The sequence below is a fragment of the Narcine bancroftii genome, chromosome 5, assembly GCF_036971445.1.
Source record: "Narcine bancroftii isolate sNarBan1 chromosome 5, sNarBan1.hap1, whole genome shotgun sequence".
In the NCBI taxonomy this organism is placed as follows: domain Eukaryota; kingdom Metazoa; phylum Chordata; class Chondrichthyes; order Torpediniformes; family Narcinidae; genus Narcine; species Narcine bancroftii.
The window spans coordinates 89,593,300-89,615,414 of record NC_091473.1 but is presented as its reverse complement, the minus strand read 5'-3'; the positions used below and the strand labels follow the sequence as shown (position 1 = coordinate 89,615,414).

Genomic DNA, 22,115 nt, shown 5'->3' with positions numbered 1-22,115 from the left:
TCGCAGCCACCTTCCTTCGGCATGTAGTACAGGAAGTGGGTTCAGGTGAATTCAGGACAGATGGCCTTTCTATCATTGTATTTCATTTGGCACTTCTTTGCCAATTCTAATCTATCTAACTCTCTCTGCAGCCTTGCATTGCCTCCTCACCTCCTGCCCCTCCACCTATCTTTATAACATTTGTAAACTTAGCCACAAAATCATTTATTCTTCAATCCAAATCATTAACGTATAATGTAAAAAAAAATAATGGCCCCAACACCAACCCCTGCGGAACCCCACTGGTAACCAATCTGAATTTGATCCCTTTATTCCCACTCTTGTTTTCCTGATGATCAGATAATGGTCTACCTATATTAGTATCTTTCCTGTAATTCCATCAGCTTTCATTTTGTTAAGCAGCCTCGTATGCAGCATCTTGTCAAAGGCCTTTTGAAAATCCAAATATTCATCATCCACTGCATGTCCTTTGTCTAGCCTGCTCTAATTGGTAATATTTAGCAGTCTGCTGATATTATCCTTTTGTACTTTTTATATTTTAATAGTTCTTTTGCTTTCACCATCAAAAACGGTCATTTCTGTAAGTCCATAATTATTTTCTTTCTGCTAGGCAATGACATTGTTTGATGAGCTTGCAAAAGAGTTATCACAACACGCAGAGGGATTGTCCAGTCAGAGCACAGATCTGCAGGCAGCACTGAGGGACACAATACAGGTTGGATCTGTCAGAGTTGAAATTGTTTTTTATTTATTATTATTAACCCTCTTTTAATTGTTGTAAGTTTACATAAGTAATACTCCAGATCAGAGTTGCTTTTTCACTACATATCAACCACTGAATGATTAAGTTCAATTCCAGGCATTAATTTTATTTTCAACTACTTGTAAAATAATGGTTTTATGATCAGGAATAAACTTGAGGATTACCTATAGAATGGAATATTGTTAATGGCGATCAGTGTTGATTCAGGAGTGATTCTGCATTACTGATTATTTCAACTTTAAGGAAATGGCATCTTAATAATTGACAAATCTATGCTCTTTTGGACCAATACATACAACATTTCAAAAAGTGCATACTTTTGTCAGTTAAATTCAAAACATTGTGGATTAAAATTAAAATATAAATTAGCATGGATAAGATAATGAAAGGTGTATTTTTTTTAAAAAGGTAGAGGCAACCTTTGCTTGATGGGAATTTATGGTCTTGGAAAATGGTCCATATCACGAATGTTCACGATAAGTACACCATGTGTGAATGCAGTGGATTTCCTTGGTCATTCAGGAACTGTCCATGGGATTGGTTTGTAGGCTCAAATGAATATTTTATGTTCAGTTAATTGGAGGCTTCTCACTATTGCCAGCATACTGGGCCAGAGTAGTGTAATCTGTTGTGTATTCACATGTCACCAAAATGTGGAAAGAATTAAATCCTATCCAAATGTGGTACATCTCTTATTGACATGCTCCCAACGTCACATGCATGTTGTGAAGGGAATATCCTGCATTATGAAGAAGCCCGCAATCCGAGAAAAGATATTTTTCTGCCTATTTTCTGGATAGTGAGAATGAAATGCACTTCACTCTGCTGGAATACAGTGGATCAAGGACTAAACTTCTGCATTAATGAAATATTCATACCCACATAGTCTGAACATCCACTGACTGAGAGGTCCTTGTATTGCATTGTGATTGGAATTGTGTTGGAGCAAGGGCAGTTTTCACGTAGGATAACTTTATATAAGCACATTTATTTTACACACATTACCCAGTTGAGGATTAAGTAGGAAATTTATTTGCTGATACCCTTACTCTTTGTGATCTTCATAAATGACCTAGGTGAAGAAGGGGAAGGTTGGGTCAATAAGTTTGCAGATGTTGTGAAGGTTGGAGAAGTTGTGGATATGGCTGAAGGTTGTTGTATATAGAATATAGATGCAGAGTTGGGAGGAAAAGTAATCTGGATAAGTGTGAGGTGATGAATTTTGGAAGGACAAACCAGAAGGCTGAGTACACTCAGGAGTGTGGATGAACAGAGGGAACTTGGGGTCCAAATCCATAAATCCCTCAAGATCACCGTGCAAGTTGATAGGATAGTTAAGAAGGCCTATGGGATGTGGGCTGCATGTTGCAACTCTACAAATCTCAGGTGAGACCACACTTGCAGTATTGTGTTCTGTTCTGGTAGCCTCATTATAGGAAGGATGTGGTAGGTATGGAGAGGGTGCAAAGGAGATTTACCAGGATGTTGCCTAGATTGGAAAATGTCTTTTAAAGTATAGCTGGTACTTTTCTCTTTGGAGTATAGAAGGATGAGAGGTCACTATGGAATCTCTTATCACTACATCTCATTTCTTCTCCTCTCCTCCCTTCCCTTCTTAGCCAGATTCCGTACCAGAGATCTGATTTTTGTGGCTTGTCCCGAGTAGGTTATTCCCACACCCCCAACAGTATCAAAAATTTATACGTTATTGAGGGGGACAGCCATAGGGGTTCCCTCCACTGCCTGTCTGTTCCACAGATAAGAGGTTCTATGGAAGAGAATCAAGTATCTCGGATGGTATGTTGCCTCCCTGGTGCCAGAGTCCAAGATATCTAAAACCAAGTTCATGGCATTCTCAGGAGAAAAGGTGAGCAGTCAGATGTTGTGGTCTATGTAGGGACCAATGACATGGGTAGGAAGGATGAGGGAGGTCTTGCAAGGAGAGTTCAGAAAATTGGGTGCTAGTTTGAAGGACTAGGGTAGTGAACTCAGGATTGGTATTCCTGTCACATGCTAGTGAGGCTAGAAAGAGGAGGATAGTGCAGCTTAATACGTGGCTAAAGACATGGTGCGAGAGGAAAGGCTTCAGGTTTCTAGATCATTGGGCTCTCTTCCAGGGAATGTGGGACTTGTTCCAGTGGGGCGGTTTGCATCTGAACTGGAAGGGGACTAATATCTAATATCCTTGCGGGAAAGCTTGCTAGTGGTGGGTTTAAACTAGATTTGCAGGGGGAGGGGAACCAGAGTGCCAGACCAAATAGAGGAGTGGAGGAGGGAAAAGACGATGTTAAAATTACAAGCCCCATTAGAAGTCAATGGGTTGAATGCGGTGGAAATGCTCTCAGGTGCATCTACATAACAACTCTGATTATCCAAAATGGTCAGGACCTGCCCTATGTCAGATAAATGTATTTTTTTGGAGAACTGGTCATTTTTTAAAAACAGCACAGTAGCAACAGCAAATCACTTGTAACAGTGTTTAAAATACAACGAACAACAAGGGAAGGCTTTCTAAGCATTAATGTTTAATTCTCACCAAAAAAAAATGCTGGCCACTGCCAATCGCTGACAGCTCCCCCACTGAGGCCCGACTCCTGCTAGGAGCCCGAGGCTCCTTCGCGGCAGCCTGAGTTCTGTGCTGCTGTCTGGTAGCCCAAGCTCCCTGGTCTGTTCGACTTGAAAAATTTTCAGATAAATAAGGATTTTGGATTTCCTCACTTATCTGAAATTTTTTTAAATTTTCAGATAAATGAGGATTTCAGAGAATCAGATTTTTGGATAATCAGAGGTACTGTATTTCAATGCAAGGAGCATTGTAGGAAAGGCAGATGAGCTTAGACCATAGATTGGCACATGGAATTATGGCATTGTGGCCATTGGTGAAATTTGGTTGCAGGAGGGGCAGGACTGGCAACTTGATGTTTCGGGCTTCCATTGCTTTAGATGCAATGGAACAGGGGGAATTAAATGGGGAGGTGTGGCAGGGAGAAAAAAAATCATAGCTCGTCCACTGAGGCTATATGGGTGGAGCTGTGGAATGGGAAACTTAGGGTTGTATTTTGGACCAATAGTCAGTGAGAATTGGAGGAGCAAATCTGTAGAGAGATGGCAGACAGCTGCCAAAAACATAAGGTTGTGATAGTTGGAGATTTTAACTTTCTACTTGTTGTAAAAGGGCTGGATGGCTTGGAGTTTGTCAAATGTGTTCAGGAAAGTTTTCTGATCAATATATAGAGGTACCAACTAGAGAGAATGCAATATTGGATCTCCTATTTGGGAATGATAGAGGACAGGTGACACAAGTATGTGTGGGGTCACAATTTGGGTCATTAGTTTTAAGTTCATTATGGAAAAGGTGTGGGCCTCAGGTTAAGATTCTAAATTGGAGAAAGGCCTATTTTTAGGAAATGAGAAAGGATCTAGAATGCATAGATTGGGAAAAATTGTTTTTGGACAAGGACGTGCGAGTTAAGTGGAGGACCTTCAAAGGTAAAATTTTGAGAGTACAGAGTTTGCATGTTCCTGTCAAGATCAAAAGCAAGATTAGAAGGCATATGGAACCTTGGTTTTTGAGGGATATTGGGGATCTGGTTTGGAAGAAGAGACAACATGGAACAAATGAGGTACTTGAGTTGTATTTAAAATGCAAGAAATCAGGAAGGCTAAAAGAAAACATGAGGTTGCTTTGGCAGACAGTGTTAAGGAAAATCTTAAGGGTTTCTGCAGGTATATTAAGAGCATAAGGATAGTATGGGACAAGATTGTTCCTCTTGATGATCAGAGTGGTCAGGTTTGTATGGAGCCAAAAGAGTTGGAAGAGGTCTTGATTGTTTTTTTTCATCAGTATTCACACAGGAAAAAGGAACAGAGTCATGGGAAGGAAGGAAAACAAGCAGTGATGTAATGGAACCTATACAGATTAAAGAGGAGGAAGTGCTTGCTGCCTTAAAGCAAACAAAGGTGGATAAATCTCCAGAGCCTGACGAGATATTCTGTTGGACCTTGAGGGAGGCTAGTGTAGAAATTGCAGGGGCTCAGACAGAAATATTTAAAATGTCCTTAGCCACAGTTGTGGTGCCAGAGGATTGGAGGGTAGCTCATATTGTTTAAAATAGACTCCAAAAGTAACCCTGGAAATTATAGGATGGTGAACCTGACATCAGTAGTAGGTAAGTTATTTGAAGTTCTTCTAAGAAATCAGATATACAATTATTTGGATAGCCACAGACTGATTAAGGTTAGTCAACTTTGCTTTGTGCATGGTAGGTCATGTTTAACCAATCTTATAGAGTTTTTTGTGGAGGTTATCAGGGAAGTTGACAAAGGAAAAGCTGTGGATGTTGTCAACGTGGACTTTAGTAATGCCTTTGACAAGGTCGCACATGGGAGGTTAGTCAGTAAGGTTCAAATGCCAGATATTCATGGTGAAGTAGTGAACTGGATTTGACAATGGCTGGACGGGAGAAGCCAGAGAGTAGTGGTGGATGATTGCTTCTCAAACTGGAGGCCTGTGCCTAAGGGATCAGAGCTAGGACCATTGTTGTTTGTCATCTATCAATGATCTGGATGATATGTGGTAAATTGGAATAGTAGATTTGCAGCTGACACTAAGATTGAAGGTGTTGTGGACAGCGAAGAAGGTTTTCAAAGCTAGCAGAGGGATCTGGACCAACTGGAAAAATGGCAGATGAAATTTAATGCAGACAAGTGTGAGGTGTTGCATTTTGGAAGGACAAACCAAGAAAGGACATACACAGTAAAAGGGCACTGAGGAGTGGGATAGGACGGAGGGATCTTGGAATACAGAAACATAATTCCCTGAAAGTGGCATCACAGGTGGATGGGGTTGAACAGAGAACTTTTAGCATATTGGCCTTCATAAATCAAAGTATTGAGTACAGGAGTTGAGATGTTATGTGTGTAAGACACTGGTGAGGCCAAATGTATTGTGTGCAGTTTTGGACACCTAACTACAGGAACAATATCAATAAGATAGAAAGATTGCAGAGATTTACTAGGTTGTTGCCTGGACTTGAGGAACTGAGTTACAGGGAAAGGTTAAACAGGTTAGGACTTTATTTCCTGGAGCATAGAAGAATGAGGGGAGATTTGATAGAGGTATTTAAAATTATGAGGGGGATAGACAGAGTAAATGTAGATTAGCTTTTTCCATTGAGGGTAGGTGAAATACAAACCGGAGGTCATGGGTTAAGAGTGAAAGGGGAAAAGTTTAGGGGGAACATGAGGTACTTCTTCACACAGAGAGTGGGGGTGGGGGGGTGAAATGAGATTCCAGCTAAAGTGGTAAATGCGGGGTCAATTTTAACATTTAAGTGGAATTTGGATAGGCACATAGATGGGAGAGGCACGGAGAGTTATGGACTGGGTCAGTGGGACTAAACAAAAAAAAATAGTTCAGCATGGAATAGAAGGGCTGGAGGCCTGTTTCTGTGCTGTAATGTTCTATGGGTTGTAGGTCAATTGGTGTAAATGGGTAGCACAGGCTTGTGAGCCAAAAGGGCCTTGTTACTGTGCTGTATGTCTATAAATTGTGATCTGTCAACATTTGTGAATTATCTTCTGCAAACTGTTCAAATAATTTCTGTTTTTTTCAATACAGTCTCAGATCCAGATTTTGGAGATTCTGATGAACCTGGTGCATCATATGTGCAAATTTGAGGAAGTTTTAGTTTCGGAAAACATCCGTTCACTATCTTTAGTTGTTTTTCACATCCTCAAGAATACTTTTTGTCACTGCAAGGTGAGATAAATGAAAAACTTCCCTGTTTTAAATTTCTACCTTTTTCTTGTAGTCATGTCTCATTACCTATATAAGAGGCATATTTCAGTTTCTTGAACTGACTGCAGTTCACATCGCTGTAGTTTTCTATTTCTTTCTTGGAGGGGATTTTGTTTTATCAGAAGAACACTAATGCGGATTCTGAAAATCTTGCTTAATATTAGAAAATATTAATGAGTTTAATTGTCATCCACATTGTCCATACATATGTCTGAAATTCTTGCTTGCACCAGCCTAACAGGTATTTAGAAATAAATATTATAAAAATAGTAAACTAATTGAATTAAATTCTAAAAGACATTAAATACATAAGATAGATAACAAATGTTCACAATAATCCTAGTGCAAAAAAGTGACTTGCAATGGTGCATCAGTCCCTGATTAGTGTGCCAAGGGGAAGTTCAAGAGTTTTTTTTTAAATCATGAATCTAGATGGTCAATAATGACAAATATCAACCATCTTTATTAAGACAATAACTGGAAAGAAATGTTTGCATTTGTTTTTAATTTATTTGTTCTGGGAAGATTTTTAAAAAATTCACTGATCTTTTTCTTTATCCCTAATTGTCTCTGATCTGAGGCAATTAGGGATGAAGAATAAAATTAAGCACCAAGGTGGTCCTGAAGTAGCATAAAGGTCAAATCGACTAACAATGGCATATTTCCTGCTCTGAACATTCATGAATCAGATTTTTTTTTTTACATTTTTTATGTTATTGAATGTTTTATTCAAATTCCACATTTATTTAATTACTTGAATATAAATATTTCTGCTGTGCAATGGAATTTTAACGCACAGCTTTTGGTCGATTGTCCAGAACTCTGGCTACTATTCAGGTAACTTAACCATTATATTATTATACACTTATTCACATTTTTAATATTCCAAGAATGTTTGGATTGCTTCAATTTTCCCATGTTAAATTGTAGGATAAAAGTTTGTCTCGGAGGTGTGTAGCCTACATTTTATTCAATGTCCAATGGGATCCTTTGTATAAAGCAAAGTTTAACCTTTTGGAGAAAGGTCATTTTGGTTCAGCATTTTTTTTCAGTATTGTAGTAAAAACATTAGCCATGATGATGAAGGAGAGTTCGATATTATGACTATGAGGGAAGAGTGTTAGCATCTGAACAATGTGTCAGAAGCTTGAGAGTTTTATCTCTGCACCAAGAAGTTACCATGTATTTCAGCATATAAGTTGACCCTTTTTCAGCCTAATTTTAAGGGTTTTATGGTATATCTAGCATTTAAGTCAACCCCCCATTTTCAGGCTGCCTGAAGTGCCCCGTTGACTGGCGTATGTCAACCCTCAAAGCTCATGATGCCTGAGATGGGCTGTTGACCGGCGAATACATCCACTCCCATAGATCATGTAGATTGATCTACTGGGCATTGGCTGGAGGTGATTGCTATCATGGAGGGTCTATCGACACAATGCACCACACGATGAAATTATGAAGCGAGCTTTAAGTTGAAAGTGATAGAAATGGCCAAGAAAACCAATAACTGTGTTGCCGCAAGAAAATTTGATGTGCTGAGAAGTTGGTAAGAGATTGGAGGAAGAAAGAAGAGACTTTAAGAAAAATACCAAAAAGGCAATGTTCTTTGAGAAAAGGAATCACGCATTGGCCAGAGTTGGAAAATCGCATTGCAGAATGGGTACATGAACAGAGGCAAGAATAATTACTTAGTGACTCAAAATAAAATGAGAACATTTGCACTGCAGTGGACCAAGTTATACCCAGACCTCAGTGATGGTTTTGAGGCTACATTAGGCTGGTGCAATGGTTTCAGGAACAGGAAAAATCTGGTATTATGCCAAAAAACAAAAATTGCACAGAAACTACCAAAAGATCTTGATCATAAAGTTGTACGTTTTCACCAGTTTATTACATGTAACTGGCAGAAACACCAGTTGGCATTGGCAAATATTGGAAATCTGAATTTTGAAATAATAGGCAATAGAACAGTGGAATGGAAAGGTGTTAAAACTATGCAAACTAGAAGTGTAGGCCACGAAAGGACCAGGCTTACTGTGGTGTTCTTGTGCATGGCCAATGGTACAAAGTTAAGACCCATGGTAATCTTCAAATGCAAAATTAAACTGAAAATGAAATTCCTTACAGGTATTTTTGTATATTTTCATGAAAAAGGATGGATGGATGAAAATGGTGTAAAACTATGGATAGTCAGTGTGTGGAACAGGCAGCCAGGCGGTTTACGCAAAAAATGAAATTTGCTGGTCTGGGATATGTTTCGTAGCCACTTAACTGAGAAGACTAAATGTAGATTAGAACTACATAATACTTGGTTATCTTTGCCGGTTTGACGTCTATATTGCAATCTCTTGATGACTGTTTGAACAAGCCATTCAAAGACCATGTGCACGAGGAATGGAATACATGGATGTCGAGTGCAGAAAAGACATTTACAATAAATCTACCCCATTTTTTGGAGCTTTTTTTTTGGGTTTCACAACTTGACTTATATGCCGAAGTATACTGTAGTTCTTATGTTCCCAATTTCTCCCTGAGCAACCACTAATATAGTCCTGAACTCTGAGCTTAATTTCTATTTTGTTTCATGGTCTTTTAAAGCTAATTTGCAGTATGAAATGAACGTCCTGATTCTTTGCAGTTATTCTGCTAAGTTGCTAACCTGTTTTTTTTAAACTGCATTTAGGACAGTGAGACCTTGTACAGTGGTTGTTGGCACTTGGTTGCACACATGTTGCAGTCTTTATTTAAGGAAGCATATTCCCTTCAAAAACAGTTCATGGTATTACTGGATCGGATAGTTCTGGAATCTGCGACCAGCACTGAAAATGATATTGCATCTATGGTGACAGGTCTGTTTGGAATATTTTCTTTTTTGAGTACAATATCTGCAAGATTAATCTTATCTATTATGTGAATGCATATTTCAAAATATCTCCCATTTTCCAGTGGTTCACAGTGTTTTGGAAATTTGTTCAGTCATTTCGAAGATGGACCATGCTCTACATGCTAACACATGGAAGTTCCTTATTAAGTAAGTACAGGTTATACAATAATAGGAAATAATTTTTTTACCTCCTAATTTTCTGTTATTCCTGGTTATAAAAGTTAGTAATTTTAGGATATGTACGAAGATATTTATTTTGACAGCCAATTCTAGCTGTGTTTCCAGAAATGATTGCACTAATTCTTGTACATTTTAAATATTGTCCATATTTTGACATTTGATGTAATGAACTCATCCCAGTACATCACAGGCAAAATTCTCCCCACCATCGAGAATATCTACATGGAGCATCAGAGAGCAGGATTAATTAGCAAGGATCTGCACTATTGAGGACATGCTCTGTTCTCGGAGCTGCCATCAGGAAGGAGGTACAGGTGCCACAGGACTTGTACCACCAGGTATAGGAATAGTTCCGACTCCTCAACGATCAGGATCTTGAACAATAGACTCATTGCTGATTGTATATTTATACCTACATCTGCATTTGCACAGTCATTTTGTTCTTGAAGTACAGTTTGCAGTTACTGGTATGGCGATTACCAAGCCTGAGCTGCAGAATGAAGTATCTCAGGGTTGTATGTGATGTCATGCATGTATTCTGACAATATATTTGAACTTTGAAAAAGATGTGGAAGTCAATCAATTATGATTATATCATGAAAGACTGCACAACAATCCTGCTAGGGGGCTAATTTTTCAAAAAACGTGCAGCAGCATTTTGTGAAGATTTCAGTAATTCCTTCACAATTGATTATTAGCGGGGGGGGGGGGGCGGGGGGCGTGGCAAGATGGCGTAGGGAACAGACGTGCCTTCCAGACCTCTCCTGACTCTGATTTATTGTTTTGTCTTTAAGTGCCCATTAAAGTTCTTTTAAAAGTTTATAAATAATAAGAGGTGTTGGATTAGTGCCTAATGGTTTATAGGCAAAAAAAGGGGTAAAAGAAAATATCCACAGACTGTTAAAAAACTAAATTTTCCGAAATTGTCTGAGCCTACTTGTTGACAAGAAGCCAGGACTCAACGTAGAATGAATCCAGAGGAGGACGTGCAGAGTTCGGCATTGAAGCTTCGTTTTAAGCTGGTGAGGCTCTCTGAAGGTCGCACTCAACAGCTTTCAGAACAAGGGGCTGGACGGGTGCCAGTGTTTCGCACGGTGGCCACTGCAGATGTTGTTGCTGAGGCTTTGACAGTTGAATCAGCTGGGGCGCCACCAGCTGGAGAGTTAAAGAGTTGTCATTCGACTGCTGTAGTGGTGGCGCTGCAAAATGCATCTTCAATTACAACGGTTTTTCCAGACATCGATTCAGTGAAGATGATTAAAGAGATTTGGCTTAAAGATAACCCTGATCTTCAGTCTCCTGGCATTGCTGGAGGGACTTTTTTTTTTAAAATTTTTTAAAAATTTTTTATTTTGAAAGGGATTTTTATACGAAGTCAAACTGCTAGAAAAGATACTAAATTAAGGGAAGGGACAGAAGATCCCGTGGTCTCTAAGGAACAGCAAGACCCCATTATGCCTGAATCTACTTCTGTTGAAATGTCTGTTAAGGATCTTGAAGATAAGATATATTCTGTATCGAGTCACTTAGCTAATTTTGTGAACCCGTTTATTTCCAAGATTAATGCGATGGCGGAAGTCATTAATGGAGCTTTTAAGCTTGAAACCATTGAAAGATTTGAAATGTGTGATCAAGGTTTAGTCGATGCACAGGATCAACTGCAAGATGAAAATAGAATAATTGAAACACTGCAGATCCAAAATAAAAATTTAGCAAAAAAGGTTGATTATTTGGAGAATCAATCTAGACAGAACAACGTGAAAATTGTTGGTTTGCCAGAAGGTATAGAAGGACCAGATCCAAGAAATTTTTTTACTGAATGGATTCCATGAGTGTTAGGACAGGATAAATTCCCTGAAGGTTTAATACTGGAACGTGCTTATAGAGTTTTAAGAAGAAAATCTTTTTCAGGACAGAATCCAAGATCTGTTTTGATCCGTTGTTTAAACTATTGTGACAGAGAGACAATTTTACGTACGGCTATTAGAAATGCCCAGCAAAATAGATCTCCTTTGATGGTTCAGAATAATCCTGTTTTCTTCTATCAAGATTTGAGTCAAGAAATTATGTTTCAACGACGCGAATTTAATCTTGTGAAAAAACGGTTGTGGGAAAAAAAGACATAAGGGAACATTCAGGTATTCTGCAGTACTGAGGATTTTTTAGGATGGAAATTAGCCAAAGTTCTTTGACAATCCTAAAGAGGTTATGGACTTTGCTCAGTCTCTACCAATCATGCAGTTTCAGGAACGATGAGGTCCTTCAAGGTCTCCAAAGAGAGTAGAGATGTAAGGTGGGATCCAGTTTTTTAAAAGAAATGGAAGCAATGGTGACCGAAGTGGTAATGTTGATTTTAAAAAATAAATCTTTTATCTTTTTTTTGAGAAGAGTTTAAATAGTTTAAATAATGATGAGAGTTTAATGAAATGGGAGTTGGGAGAGGGAACTAGGTGGGCACTAGTTTCCAGAAGTCATCAGCTACCTGTGAGTTATCTCACACCCAATATTTTGGGGGAGTTACCGCTTTGGGCGGTTTAAACAGGAGGAGGTAGTTGTGACCTCCGACCTGTTTTTTTTTAATTTTTGGGTTAAGAAGTGAAGGTTTTTTTTAAAAATAAATAATTTTTTTTAACTCTTTTTGTTTTCTGATTGTAATTGAGAGAGAATTAGGAGGGGTTTTTTCTCTCCTTTTTTTTCTCTTTTTTTTGGGGGGGTTTTCTCTTTTTCTTTTTTAAGAGGATGATGTCACAGAAGATAATAAGTCAAAAATTGAGGATGTTGAATTAGATGAAGAGGAAGATGAGGGGAAAGGTGATAAGAAGAAAAAGAAGAAAATTAAGTACAAATACATTGAGGGAGAAGAGTTTAATAAAATTAAGTTAATTTCGATAGAGAATTTTGAAGATATTATAAATGAAGAATATGGAGAATTTTATAAGAGTTTGAACTTTTTTCTTTTTTTTTTTCTTTTTTTATATAAGGGGAGGGAAAGGGAATAAAAAGTTTATCTGATTGTTTTTCTAAGGGATGTTTTTGTTCTCTCGATGAATTATAAACGAAAATTGGTATAAATGGAAATTCTGTATTTATGTATTATTAATTATGATTTTTTTGAATAACAGATATGTGGTTGATATATGATTTTAATATTTGAACTTAGTTTTAAAGTGGATTTCATTTGTTAAATACATGTATTATGTTTGATTTAAATATATGTTTAAGGGTATTATTTTAGTATTGATTTTTTTTTGTTGTTAGTAATTTTTGTTGTTGTTAAGTTTTATCCTTTTTTTGTAAGTCGGGTTTTTTCTATTTTATTTACAATATTGTTAATTAATTCTTCACTCTTTAATTTGGGGGGAGGGTTGGACTAATTTTAAATTAGATGATTAATGTTGTGTTATAATTATTGGGGGGGTTAATTTGTGTAGTTTAATGATGTAGTATTCTAATTTTTATTATCTTATTATTATTTCTTTAAATGTAATTTTTATTTTATTCATGTCATAAAATTTTTAATAAAGTTTAAAAGAAACAATTGATTATTAGCAAAACATGGTTTTACAGTATAGTTATAAATCAGATTTTGTTTGTAATAATTCGAAATTCTGTTTCAGAATAAGTGTGAAGCATCGAACAGTGCTTGAGAGTAAGCTGCCACATGATGGAATTGTTGGTGGTCTTTGTGAGGATATTCTGTATTCGTTCAATTTGTGTTTGCATTTAGCAGAACAAATGAACCAGCCTGCATTGGTGGTAATTATTAATTCTCTTTTTTTAATATATAAAACTATTTTGTCCAGGAGTGAGTCAATGTAGTGTGAATGGGGATATGTTAATGGCACAGTAAAATTCCCGTTATCTGGAATTAAACATCCAGCAAAAAAATTGCGCAAAATAAATAGGTAAAAAATACGGAAGTTTAAAATTGGCGCACCTTGCAGTTAGTTTGCCAATCATACAATGCACAATCTCAAGCAATCCAGAAATTCAATTATCCAGCATCTACCAATCCCCATACATGCTGAATGCCAGGAGTATTACTGCATATTAGTTGCTGCATGAATCAGCAAGTCCAATAACTTTGATGCTTATTTACTCAACTATCAATGAGTTAATGTACACTCCCTGTAGAAGTGAACAGACAATTGTTTCAGGAGGCATTTTCCAAGGTTTCTCCATTAGTAGCAGTGTCTCAGTGGGAAAAAGTAAACAGCTGGCAGTGGGTATCAGTACATGATCATGCCAGATTGAACAGAACTTAGTACTGTGCAGCTCAAATAACTTCATTCATTTACTCGTCAAGTGCAGACTTGAAATTTTAGTGAGATGTAAAACTGGGTTGTACGTAAAGATGTGTGTGTTGTCTTTTTTTTAAAATTTTTTTATTTTTCACACTATAAACCATATTGACCAAGATACATACAGACATTTTTCTTCTTAAATATATACAGTGTTGTTTTCCCCCCTCCCTACCCTCCCTCCCTCACCCCTTCCCCATTTATTTGAAGTTCAATCTATAAGATACATTAAACCCGTTAAACAATGTTGTCACTTCATAAAAATAAACAAGAAATTTTACTGAGTCAGTTCTTTTCGTTATCTTCTCCTTCTGTTATTTTAGGTGGAAGTCCATGGTAGGATTTCTCTATTGTGTTTCATGTATGGCTCCCATATTTGTTCGAATATTGTAATGTTATTTCTTAAATTATATGTTATTTTTTTCTAATGGAATAAATTTATTCATTTCTATGTACCATTGTTGTATTCTCAAGTTGTCTTCTAATTTCCAGGTTGACATAATACATTTTTTTGCTACACCTAGGGCTATTATAACAAATCTTTTTTGTGCTCCATCCAAATCGAGTCCAAATTCTTTGTTTCTTATATTACTTAGGAGGAAGATCTCTGGGTTTTTTGGTATATTGCTTTTTGTGATTTTATTTAATATCTGGTTTAGATCTTCCCAAAATTTTTCCACTTTCTCACATGTCCAAATTGCATGAATTGTTGTTCCCGTTTCCTTTTTACAGCGAAAACATCTGTCTGATCCTGTTGGGTCCCATTTATTTAACTTTTGAGGTGTGATGTATAGCCTGTGTATCCAGTTATATTGTATCTTGCGTAACCTCGTGTTTATTATATTTCTCATAGTTCCGGAGCATAGCTTCTCCCATGTTTCATTCTTTATCTTTATGTTTAGATCTTGTTCCCATTTTTGTTTAGGTTTACCGTTTGTTTCCTCGTTCTCCTTTTCTTGCAGTTTGATGTACATGTTTGTTACAAATTTTTAAATTATCATTGTCTGTAATCACATATTCAAAATTGCTTCCTTCTGGTAACCTCAGACTGTTTCCCAATTTGTCCTTCAAGTAGGTTTTCAGTTGGTAGTATGCAAACATTGTATCGTGAGTTATATTATATTTATCCTTCATTTGTTCAAAGGATAATAATTCATTTCCCGAAAAACAATTTTCTATTCTTTTGATCTCTTTTCTCTCCCATTCTCTAAAGGAAAGGTTATCTATTGCAAAAGGGATTAGTTGATTTTGCGTCAATATTAGTTTTGGTAGTTAGTAATTTGTTTTATTCCTTTCTACATGAATCTTCTTCCAAATGTTGAGCAGATGATGCAATACCGGTGAATTCCTACGTTGCACCAATTTTTCATCCCATTTATATAGTATATGTTCAGGTATCTTCACCCCTATTTTATCTAGTTCTAATCTGGTCCAATCTGGTTTTTCCCTTGTTTGATAAAAATCTGATAGGTATCTTAATTGTGCGGCTCTATAATAATTCTTAAAGTTTGGTAGTTGTAAGCCTCCTTGTTTGTACCATTCTGTTAATTTATCTAGTGCTATCCTTGGTTTCCCCCCTTTCCATAAGAATTTCCTTATTATTTTCTTTAACTCCTTGAAGAATTTCTCTGTTAGGTGTATTGGTAATGACTGAAATAGGTATTGTATCCTTGGGAAAATGTTCATTTTAATACAGTTTATCCTTCCTATCAGTGTTAGTGGTAAGTCTTTCCAATGCTCTAAGTCATCTTGTAATTTTTTCATTAATGGATGGTAATTGAGTTTATATAGATGGCCGAGGTTTTTATTTAGTTGTATACCTAGGTATTGCATTGCTTGTGTTTGCCATCTAAATGGCGATTCTTTCTTAAACTTTGTGAAATCCGTATTATTCATTGGCATTGCTTCACTTTTATTTGCGTTGATCTTGTACCTCGATACTTCTCCATATTCCTTCAATTTCCTATGTAATTCTTTTATTGATATTTCTGGTTCTGTTAAGTATATTATAATGTCATCTGCAAATAGACTGATTTTATATTCCTTTTCTTTTATTTTTATCCCTCTTATTTTATTTTCTGTTCTTATCAGTTCTGCTAGTGGTTCTATAGCTAACACGAACAGTGAGGGAGTTAGTGGGCATCCCTGCCTTGTTGATCTGCTTAAGTTAAATTGTTTTGATATATATCCATTTACTGTCACTTTCGCCAATGGCCCCTTATATAATGTTTTAATCCAATTAATATATTTCTCTGGTAGGCTGAATTTTTGTAGTACTTTGAATAAATAATTCCATTCTACTCAGTCAAAGGCCTTCTCTGCATCTAAAGCAACCGCTACTGTTGGAGTTTTATTTCCTTCGACTGCATGAATTAAGTTAATAAATTTACAGATATTGTCTGTTGTTCGTCTTTTTTTAATAAATCCAGTTTGGTCTAGATTTACTATTTTTGGTACATAGTCGGCCAATCTGTTTGCTAATAGTTTAGCTATTATCTTATAATCTGTGTTAAGTAGAGATATTAGTCTATATGATGCTGGTGCAAGTGGATCTTTCCCTGTCTTTGGTATTACTGTAATTATTGCTGTTTTGCATGCATCTGGTATGTTTTGTGTTTTATCAATCTGGTTGATTACTTCCAGGAGGGGAGGAATTAATAAGTCTTTAAATGTTTTATAGAATTCTATTGGGAATCCATCCTCTCCTGGTGTTTTATTGTTCGGTAGTTTTTTTTAATATCTCCTGTAATTCTTCTATTTGAAATGGTTTTATTAATTTATTTTGCTCCTCTGTTTGTAATTTCGGTAGTTCAATTTTAGTTAGAAATTCATCTATTTTGTCTTCCTTCCCTTCGTTTACAGTTTGAAATAGTTGCTCGTAGAATTCCCTGAAGTTTTCATTGATCTCCGTTGGATTATATGTAATTTGTTTGTCCTTTTTCCTTAATGCCAATACCATTCTTTTAGTTTGTTCTGTCTTAAGCTGCCACGCTAGAATTTTGTGCGTTTTTTCTCCTAGCTCATAATATTTCTGTTTTGTCTTCATTATGTTCTTCTCCACCTTATATGTTTGTAGTGTTTCATATTTTATTTTTTTATCTGCCAATTCTCTTCTTTTAGTTGTATCTTCCTTTATTGCTAATTCTTTTTCTATATTTGTTATTTCCCTTTCCAACTGCTCTGTTTCCCGATTGTAGTCCTTTTTCATCTTAGTTACATAACTTATTATTTGCCCTCTGATGAACGCTTTCATTGCGTCCCATAGTATAAACTTATCTTTCACTGATTCCGTATTTATTTCAAAGTACATTTTAATTTGTCATTCAATGAATTCTCTAAAATCCTGTCTTTTAAGTAGCATGGAGTTTAATCTCCATCTATACATTCTTGGTGGGATGTCCTCTAGCTCTATTGCCAATAACAGGGGTGAGTGGTCCGATAATAGTCTTGCTTTATATTCCGTTTTCCTAACTCTCCCTTGAATGTGGGCTAATAACAGGAATAGGTCTATCCTTGAGTATGTTTTATGTCTACCCGAATAATATGAATATTCCTTTTCCTTTGGGTGTTGTTTCCTCCTTATATCCAAAAGTTGCATTTCTTGCATCGATTTAATTATAAATTTGGTTACTTTGTTCTTTCTGTTTTTTTTCCAGTTTTATCCATGTTTGAGTCCAAATTAATGTTAAAATCCCCTCCTATTAGTATGTTCCGTTGCGTATCTGCTATATTCAAAAAGATATCTTGCATAAATTTTTGATCTTCTACGTTAGATGAAAATACATTGAGTAAATTCCAAAATTCTGAATATATCTGACATTTTATCATTACACACCTTCCTGCTGGATCTATTATTTCCTCTTCTATTTTGATTGGTACTTTTTTATTGATTAATATAGGTACTCCTCTGGCTTTTGAATTATATGATGCTGCTGTTACATGTCCTATCCAATCTCTCTTTAATTTCTTGTGTTCCACTTCAGTTAGATGTGTTTCTTGTACGAATGCTTTTTCAATTTTTTCTTTTTTCAGTAAATTTAATAGTTTCTTCCTTTTGATTTTGTTATGTATTCCATTAATATTTAAAGTCATATAGTTCAATATAGTCATTTCATACTTTGTTTATCTTTCCTTTCCGTTTCCTTATCACCACCTTCCCTTCTTATCCATTTCTGCTTTCTTTTTTTGAACACATTATAAGACAGCATTTCTAAAACATAAAATATTTCCACTATTCTCATATCTAAAATTCCTTTAACCCCAATAATCCTTCCCCTTTCTGAGTTGCCCTTTGTCCCTTGTCGGGCAACCACATCTCCCCTCTCCATTTGGATTTGCGAATCTTCTCGCAAGCATCAACTGATTTCGCAGTGACTGTTATTTTCCCCCACCCAACCTCCCCCAGAAAAGATTTTAATCTTCATATATAACAAAGGTCACTCTCTTAATTCCCTCCTTACTTCCTTTCTTCCCTTTCTTTCCCTTCTTAGTTCTTACCTATACTCTATTTTTTACATATGTGTGTGTGTGTGTGTGTGTGTGTGTGTGTTTGTGTGTATGTGTATATACATACACACATAGTTTGTTGTTTTTTTTGTTCTTGTTACATATCTTCATCTCTCTGTCTGTTTGGTAGTTGTTCTGCAAATTTTCGTGCTTCTTCCGGATCCGAGAATATCTTTCTTTGCTGCCCTGGAATAATTATTTTAAGTACCGCTGGGTATTTTAACATAAATTTATAACCTTTTTTCCATAGGGTCGTTTTTACTGCATTGAACTCCTTCCTCTTCTTCAGGAGTTCAAAACTTATGTCTGGATAGAAAAAATTTTTTTGACCTTTGTATTCCAGTGGCTTTTTGTCTTCTCTTATTTTCTTCATTGCTTTCTCCAATATATTTTCTCTTGTCGTATATCTTAAGAATTTTACTAAAATGGATTTTGGTTTTTGTTGTGGCTGTGCTTTCGGGGCTAATGTTCTGTGTGCCCTTTCTATTTCCATTTCTTCCTGTAATTCTGGTCTTCCTAGGACCCTGGGGATCCATTCTTTTATAAATTCTTTCATATTTTTGCCTTCTTCATCTTCCTTAAGGGCCACTATCTTTATATTGTTTCTTCTATTATAATTTTACATTATATCTATCTTCTGAGCTAACAGCTCCTGTGTTTCTTTAACTTTTTTATCAGATTCTTCTAATTTCTTTTTTAAGTCATCTACTTCCATTTCCATGGCTGTTTCTCGTTCTTCCACCTTGTCTACTCTTTTTCCTATATCTGTCATGATCATCTCTAATCTATTCATTTTTTCTTCTGTACTTTTTATTCTTCTTTTTATTTCACTGAATTCTTGTGACTGCCATTCTTTTACTGTTTCCATATATTCTTTAAAAAAATATATATCCATGTACTTGCCCTTCCCTTCATCTTCCATTTCTCTGTGTTCTTCCTCCTCTTCTTCTGAGTCCACTCCAGGATCTGTGTCCTTTACCTCTGTCTCTTCTGGTTTTCTTGTTGGGTTGTTTGTTTTATTTTGTTGGGTATTTTTGGTCTTCTTATTTTTATTAACAGTGTCTTGGTGTTGGTCTTCTTCCTCTGGGTTGGTCATCTGTTTCTTTGATTTCTTATTTTTATTTTCTTCTTGTTCTCATTATTTTCTATGTTTTCCTGTTGAGAGTCTTGCTGTTGTGTTGTAGTTTTCTGTTTCAGCTGTGGAGATTTACTCCTCAGCTGGTCCCCCCTCCCGTCAGTGTTATTTTTGTCTTGCACATGCGCAAGGATTCGCACTTTTGTTTGGCTCCGTGAGCCATTTTTGTAGTTCCGATTCGGGGCTTCCACTGATCTCAGGGAGCGGGCCTCTCTCTCCACGGCGGGCCTCCTCGTACCGGTAAGGCCTTCACCTTCCTCCTCTGACTTCCTTCCTTCTTCTTTTCTCCCCGTTGTCTTTGGTTTTTCTTTCTTCGCTGCCATTTTCTCCACACTTTCACTTTCACTTTGTTGTGGTTTCTATGTTTGTGCCTTTGTTTTTTCTCTTTTTTTTTTAACTTTTCTGGAGAGGGCTGGAGTTCCCCTACCGGCCACTACTCCATCACGTGACTCCTCCGATGTGTGTATTGTCTTTTAAGATAATATAATCCATTTTGGAAATTTTCACCTTAGACAAATGGTGTCAATGGAGATTACATTGTGTGCTTAAAATGACAGTCTTGACCATGGTCTGTCCTCCTTTCCCCAAATTTGAGGAGACATATTCTTGAACAGTCGAAGGCTGATTGCTAGTTTTAGAATGCTTCCCTCTCGACTCGGCCCCCTCTCGGTCCTGCGCCCCTTGGCCTGGTCACCCTTCCCCTCCCCCCTCTCTTCCACCCCTCTCCATCCCCTCCCTCTCCTCACTGTTTAGAAATTTTTATATTCTTTCATTCAATAGTTATGTTTCCAAATTCTTTACGTCCAATAATATTACTTGACGTATGCTATGTTTTTTTTAACATTTTTTATTTTTCACACCATAAACCACATTGACCATGATACATACATTTTCCTTTTCAAATATATACAGTGTCATTTTCTCCCCCCCTCCCTCCTCCCATCCCACCCTCCCTACCTCCCCCCCATCCATTTAAAGTACAAAATCTAAGATACATTAAACCAGTCAAACAATGTTGTCATTCAATAAAAATAAACAAGAAATTCCACTGAGTCAATTCTTTTCATTTCCTTCTCCTTTCGTTAATTTAGGTAGTGAATGTCCCTGGTAGGTTTTCTCTATTGTGTTTCATGTAAGGCTCCCATATTTGTTCAAATATTTCAATATTATTTCTTAAACTATATGTTATTTTTTCTAATGGAATACATTTATTCATTTCTATATACCATTGTTGTATTTTCAAATTATCTTCCAATTTTCAGGTTGACATAATACATTTTTTTGCTACGGCTAGAGCTATCTTAACAAATCTTTTTTGTGCATGATGTATGCTATGTTGAGTAACTCCTATTAAACATACTTTAATTTTAATCACTATTCTTAAATTTATAGTAATTAGTTTTTAACAGAAAGTGAGGTGATCTAAAAGAATCGACCTTGTTTTTCTGAATATCTGTATTTCTTTCAGGGAAATGCCAATGGGACAGATTGCAAACTGTTTGAAAAGACCATGAAGCTGTGCCGCTTTTTTACCAGCACTCTTGTGCACTATATAAAGGTAATATAACCTATCATCAAGACCTGTAATTTTTCTGAACATATTGCACCATTGTTAATTCAAAGTTGGAAATACTCATGGGTATCATAATTTTTAGGTACAGGTACATGTAAAGATTTTGAAGGTGACTTTGCTGAGGACATGACTTAGTTTCATTGGTGCGACTTGTTCATTTTGCACCCTCCATTCTCTCCCATTCCGTAAACTCTTTTAGTAGGATTGTATATGATATCGCTGATGATTTGGTTGTCTTCATTCACCATTGTTTTACCTGGAGAAGAAAATACATTTGGTCATTTCACACCGTTGGCAAACAGTGACCCTACTTAGACCCGAGTGAAATTCCTGGGAAGGCAGGACCTCCCAGTCCTTTCCCAGCAATTTAGAGGGGGATCCTACCCCCAGCAATGGCATGGTACATACAGGAGTAAGAGTAAGTCTTCCTCTTCCCCTTCTCCCTCTCCCTCCTCTGGCCGGCCGTCGCCAGTGGCCCCCCTATCACTTTCGGGGCTGCTTCAGCATATCGCGTTTTGTTAAACTCAATGACAATGGAGGATCAATGGCTGACATTGTTACCCATAATTGTTCACGCAGCTGGAACTCCTCTGGGAAATGCAGAGTGGTTGGGCCACAGACCCAGGTAATTTTCCTGGGTGACATTTTCATACTGCCAGTTCATGGGAGGGTTCCTGGAAAAATTTCCCAGGAATCCCCATTTTACATAGCAGTGGGAAAAGGCCTATTGTTACATTGTGTACAGCTCAGTACTACATGGTGTTAATGAATGTCTTTATCTTTAATGACAAATAATTTAGGATGTTTTTGGGAGGATTTTGTATTTGTATTCAAATATACCAGTATCTAGGTGGATACTCTGGTGTCTTGGGATCATTATTTGATTAATATTTACAATATATGCAGATAACCTTGTTTAGAGGGAGGGGGTAGATGAGTAGGGATAATTTTTTTTTCCTTTTTATTATTAAGA

The 22,115-nt window shown here is 36.6% G+C and overlaps 1 protein-coding gene across 5 annotated transcripts in view; it reads left to right on the top strand.

The window, feature by feature from the left end:
- The window catches only part of firrm (fignl1 interacting regulator of recombination and mitosis), a 101,652-nt gene that overhangs the window by 21,175 nt on the left and 58,362 nt on the right, over positions 1 to 22,115 (top strand). For 4 of the 5 annotated variants that reach the window (XM_069938291.1, XM_069938290.1, XM_069938289.1 and 1 more), the window contains 6 exons: positions 611 to 715; positions 6,384 to 6,524; positions 9,247 to 9,412; positions 9,510 to 9,594; positions 13,245 to 13,383; positions 21,038 to 21,127. In XM_069938291.1, the coding sequence (XP_069794392.1) occupies positions 614 to 715; positions 6,384 to 6,524; positions 9,247 to 9,412; positions 9,510 to 9,594; positions 13,245 to 13,383; positions 21,038 to 21,127 (723 nt within the window). In that variant the 5' untranslated portion in view covers positions 611 to 613. Of the gene's footprint in view, positions 1 to 610; positions 716 to 4,607; positions 4,724 to 6,383; positions 6,525 to 9,246; positions 9,413 to 9,509; positions 9,595 to 13,244; positions 13,384 to 21,037; positions 21,128 to 22,115 lie in introns of those variants that run through there. The other variant, XM_069938292.1, reaches the window with a different exon arrangement.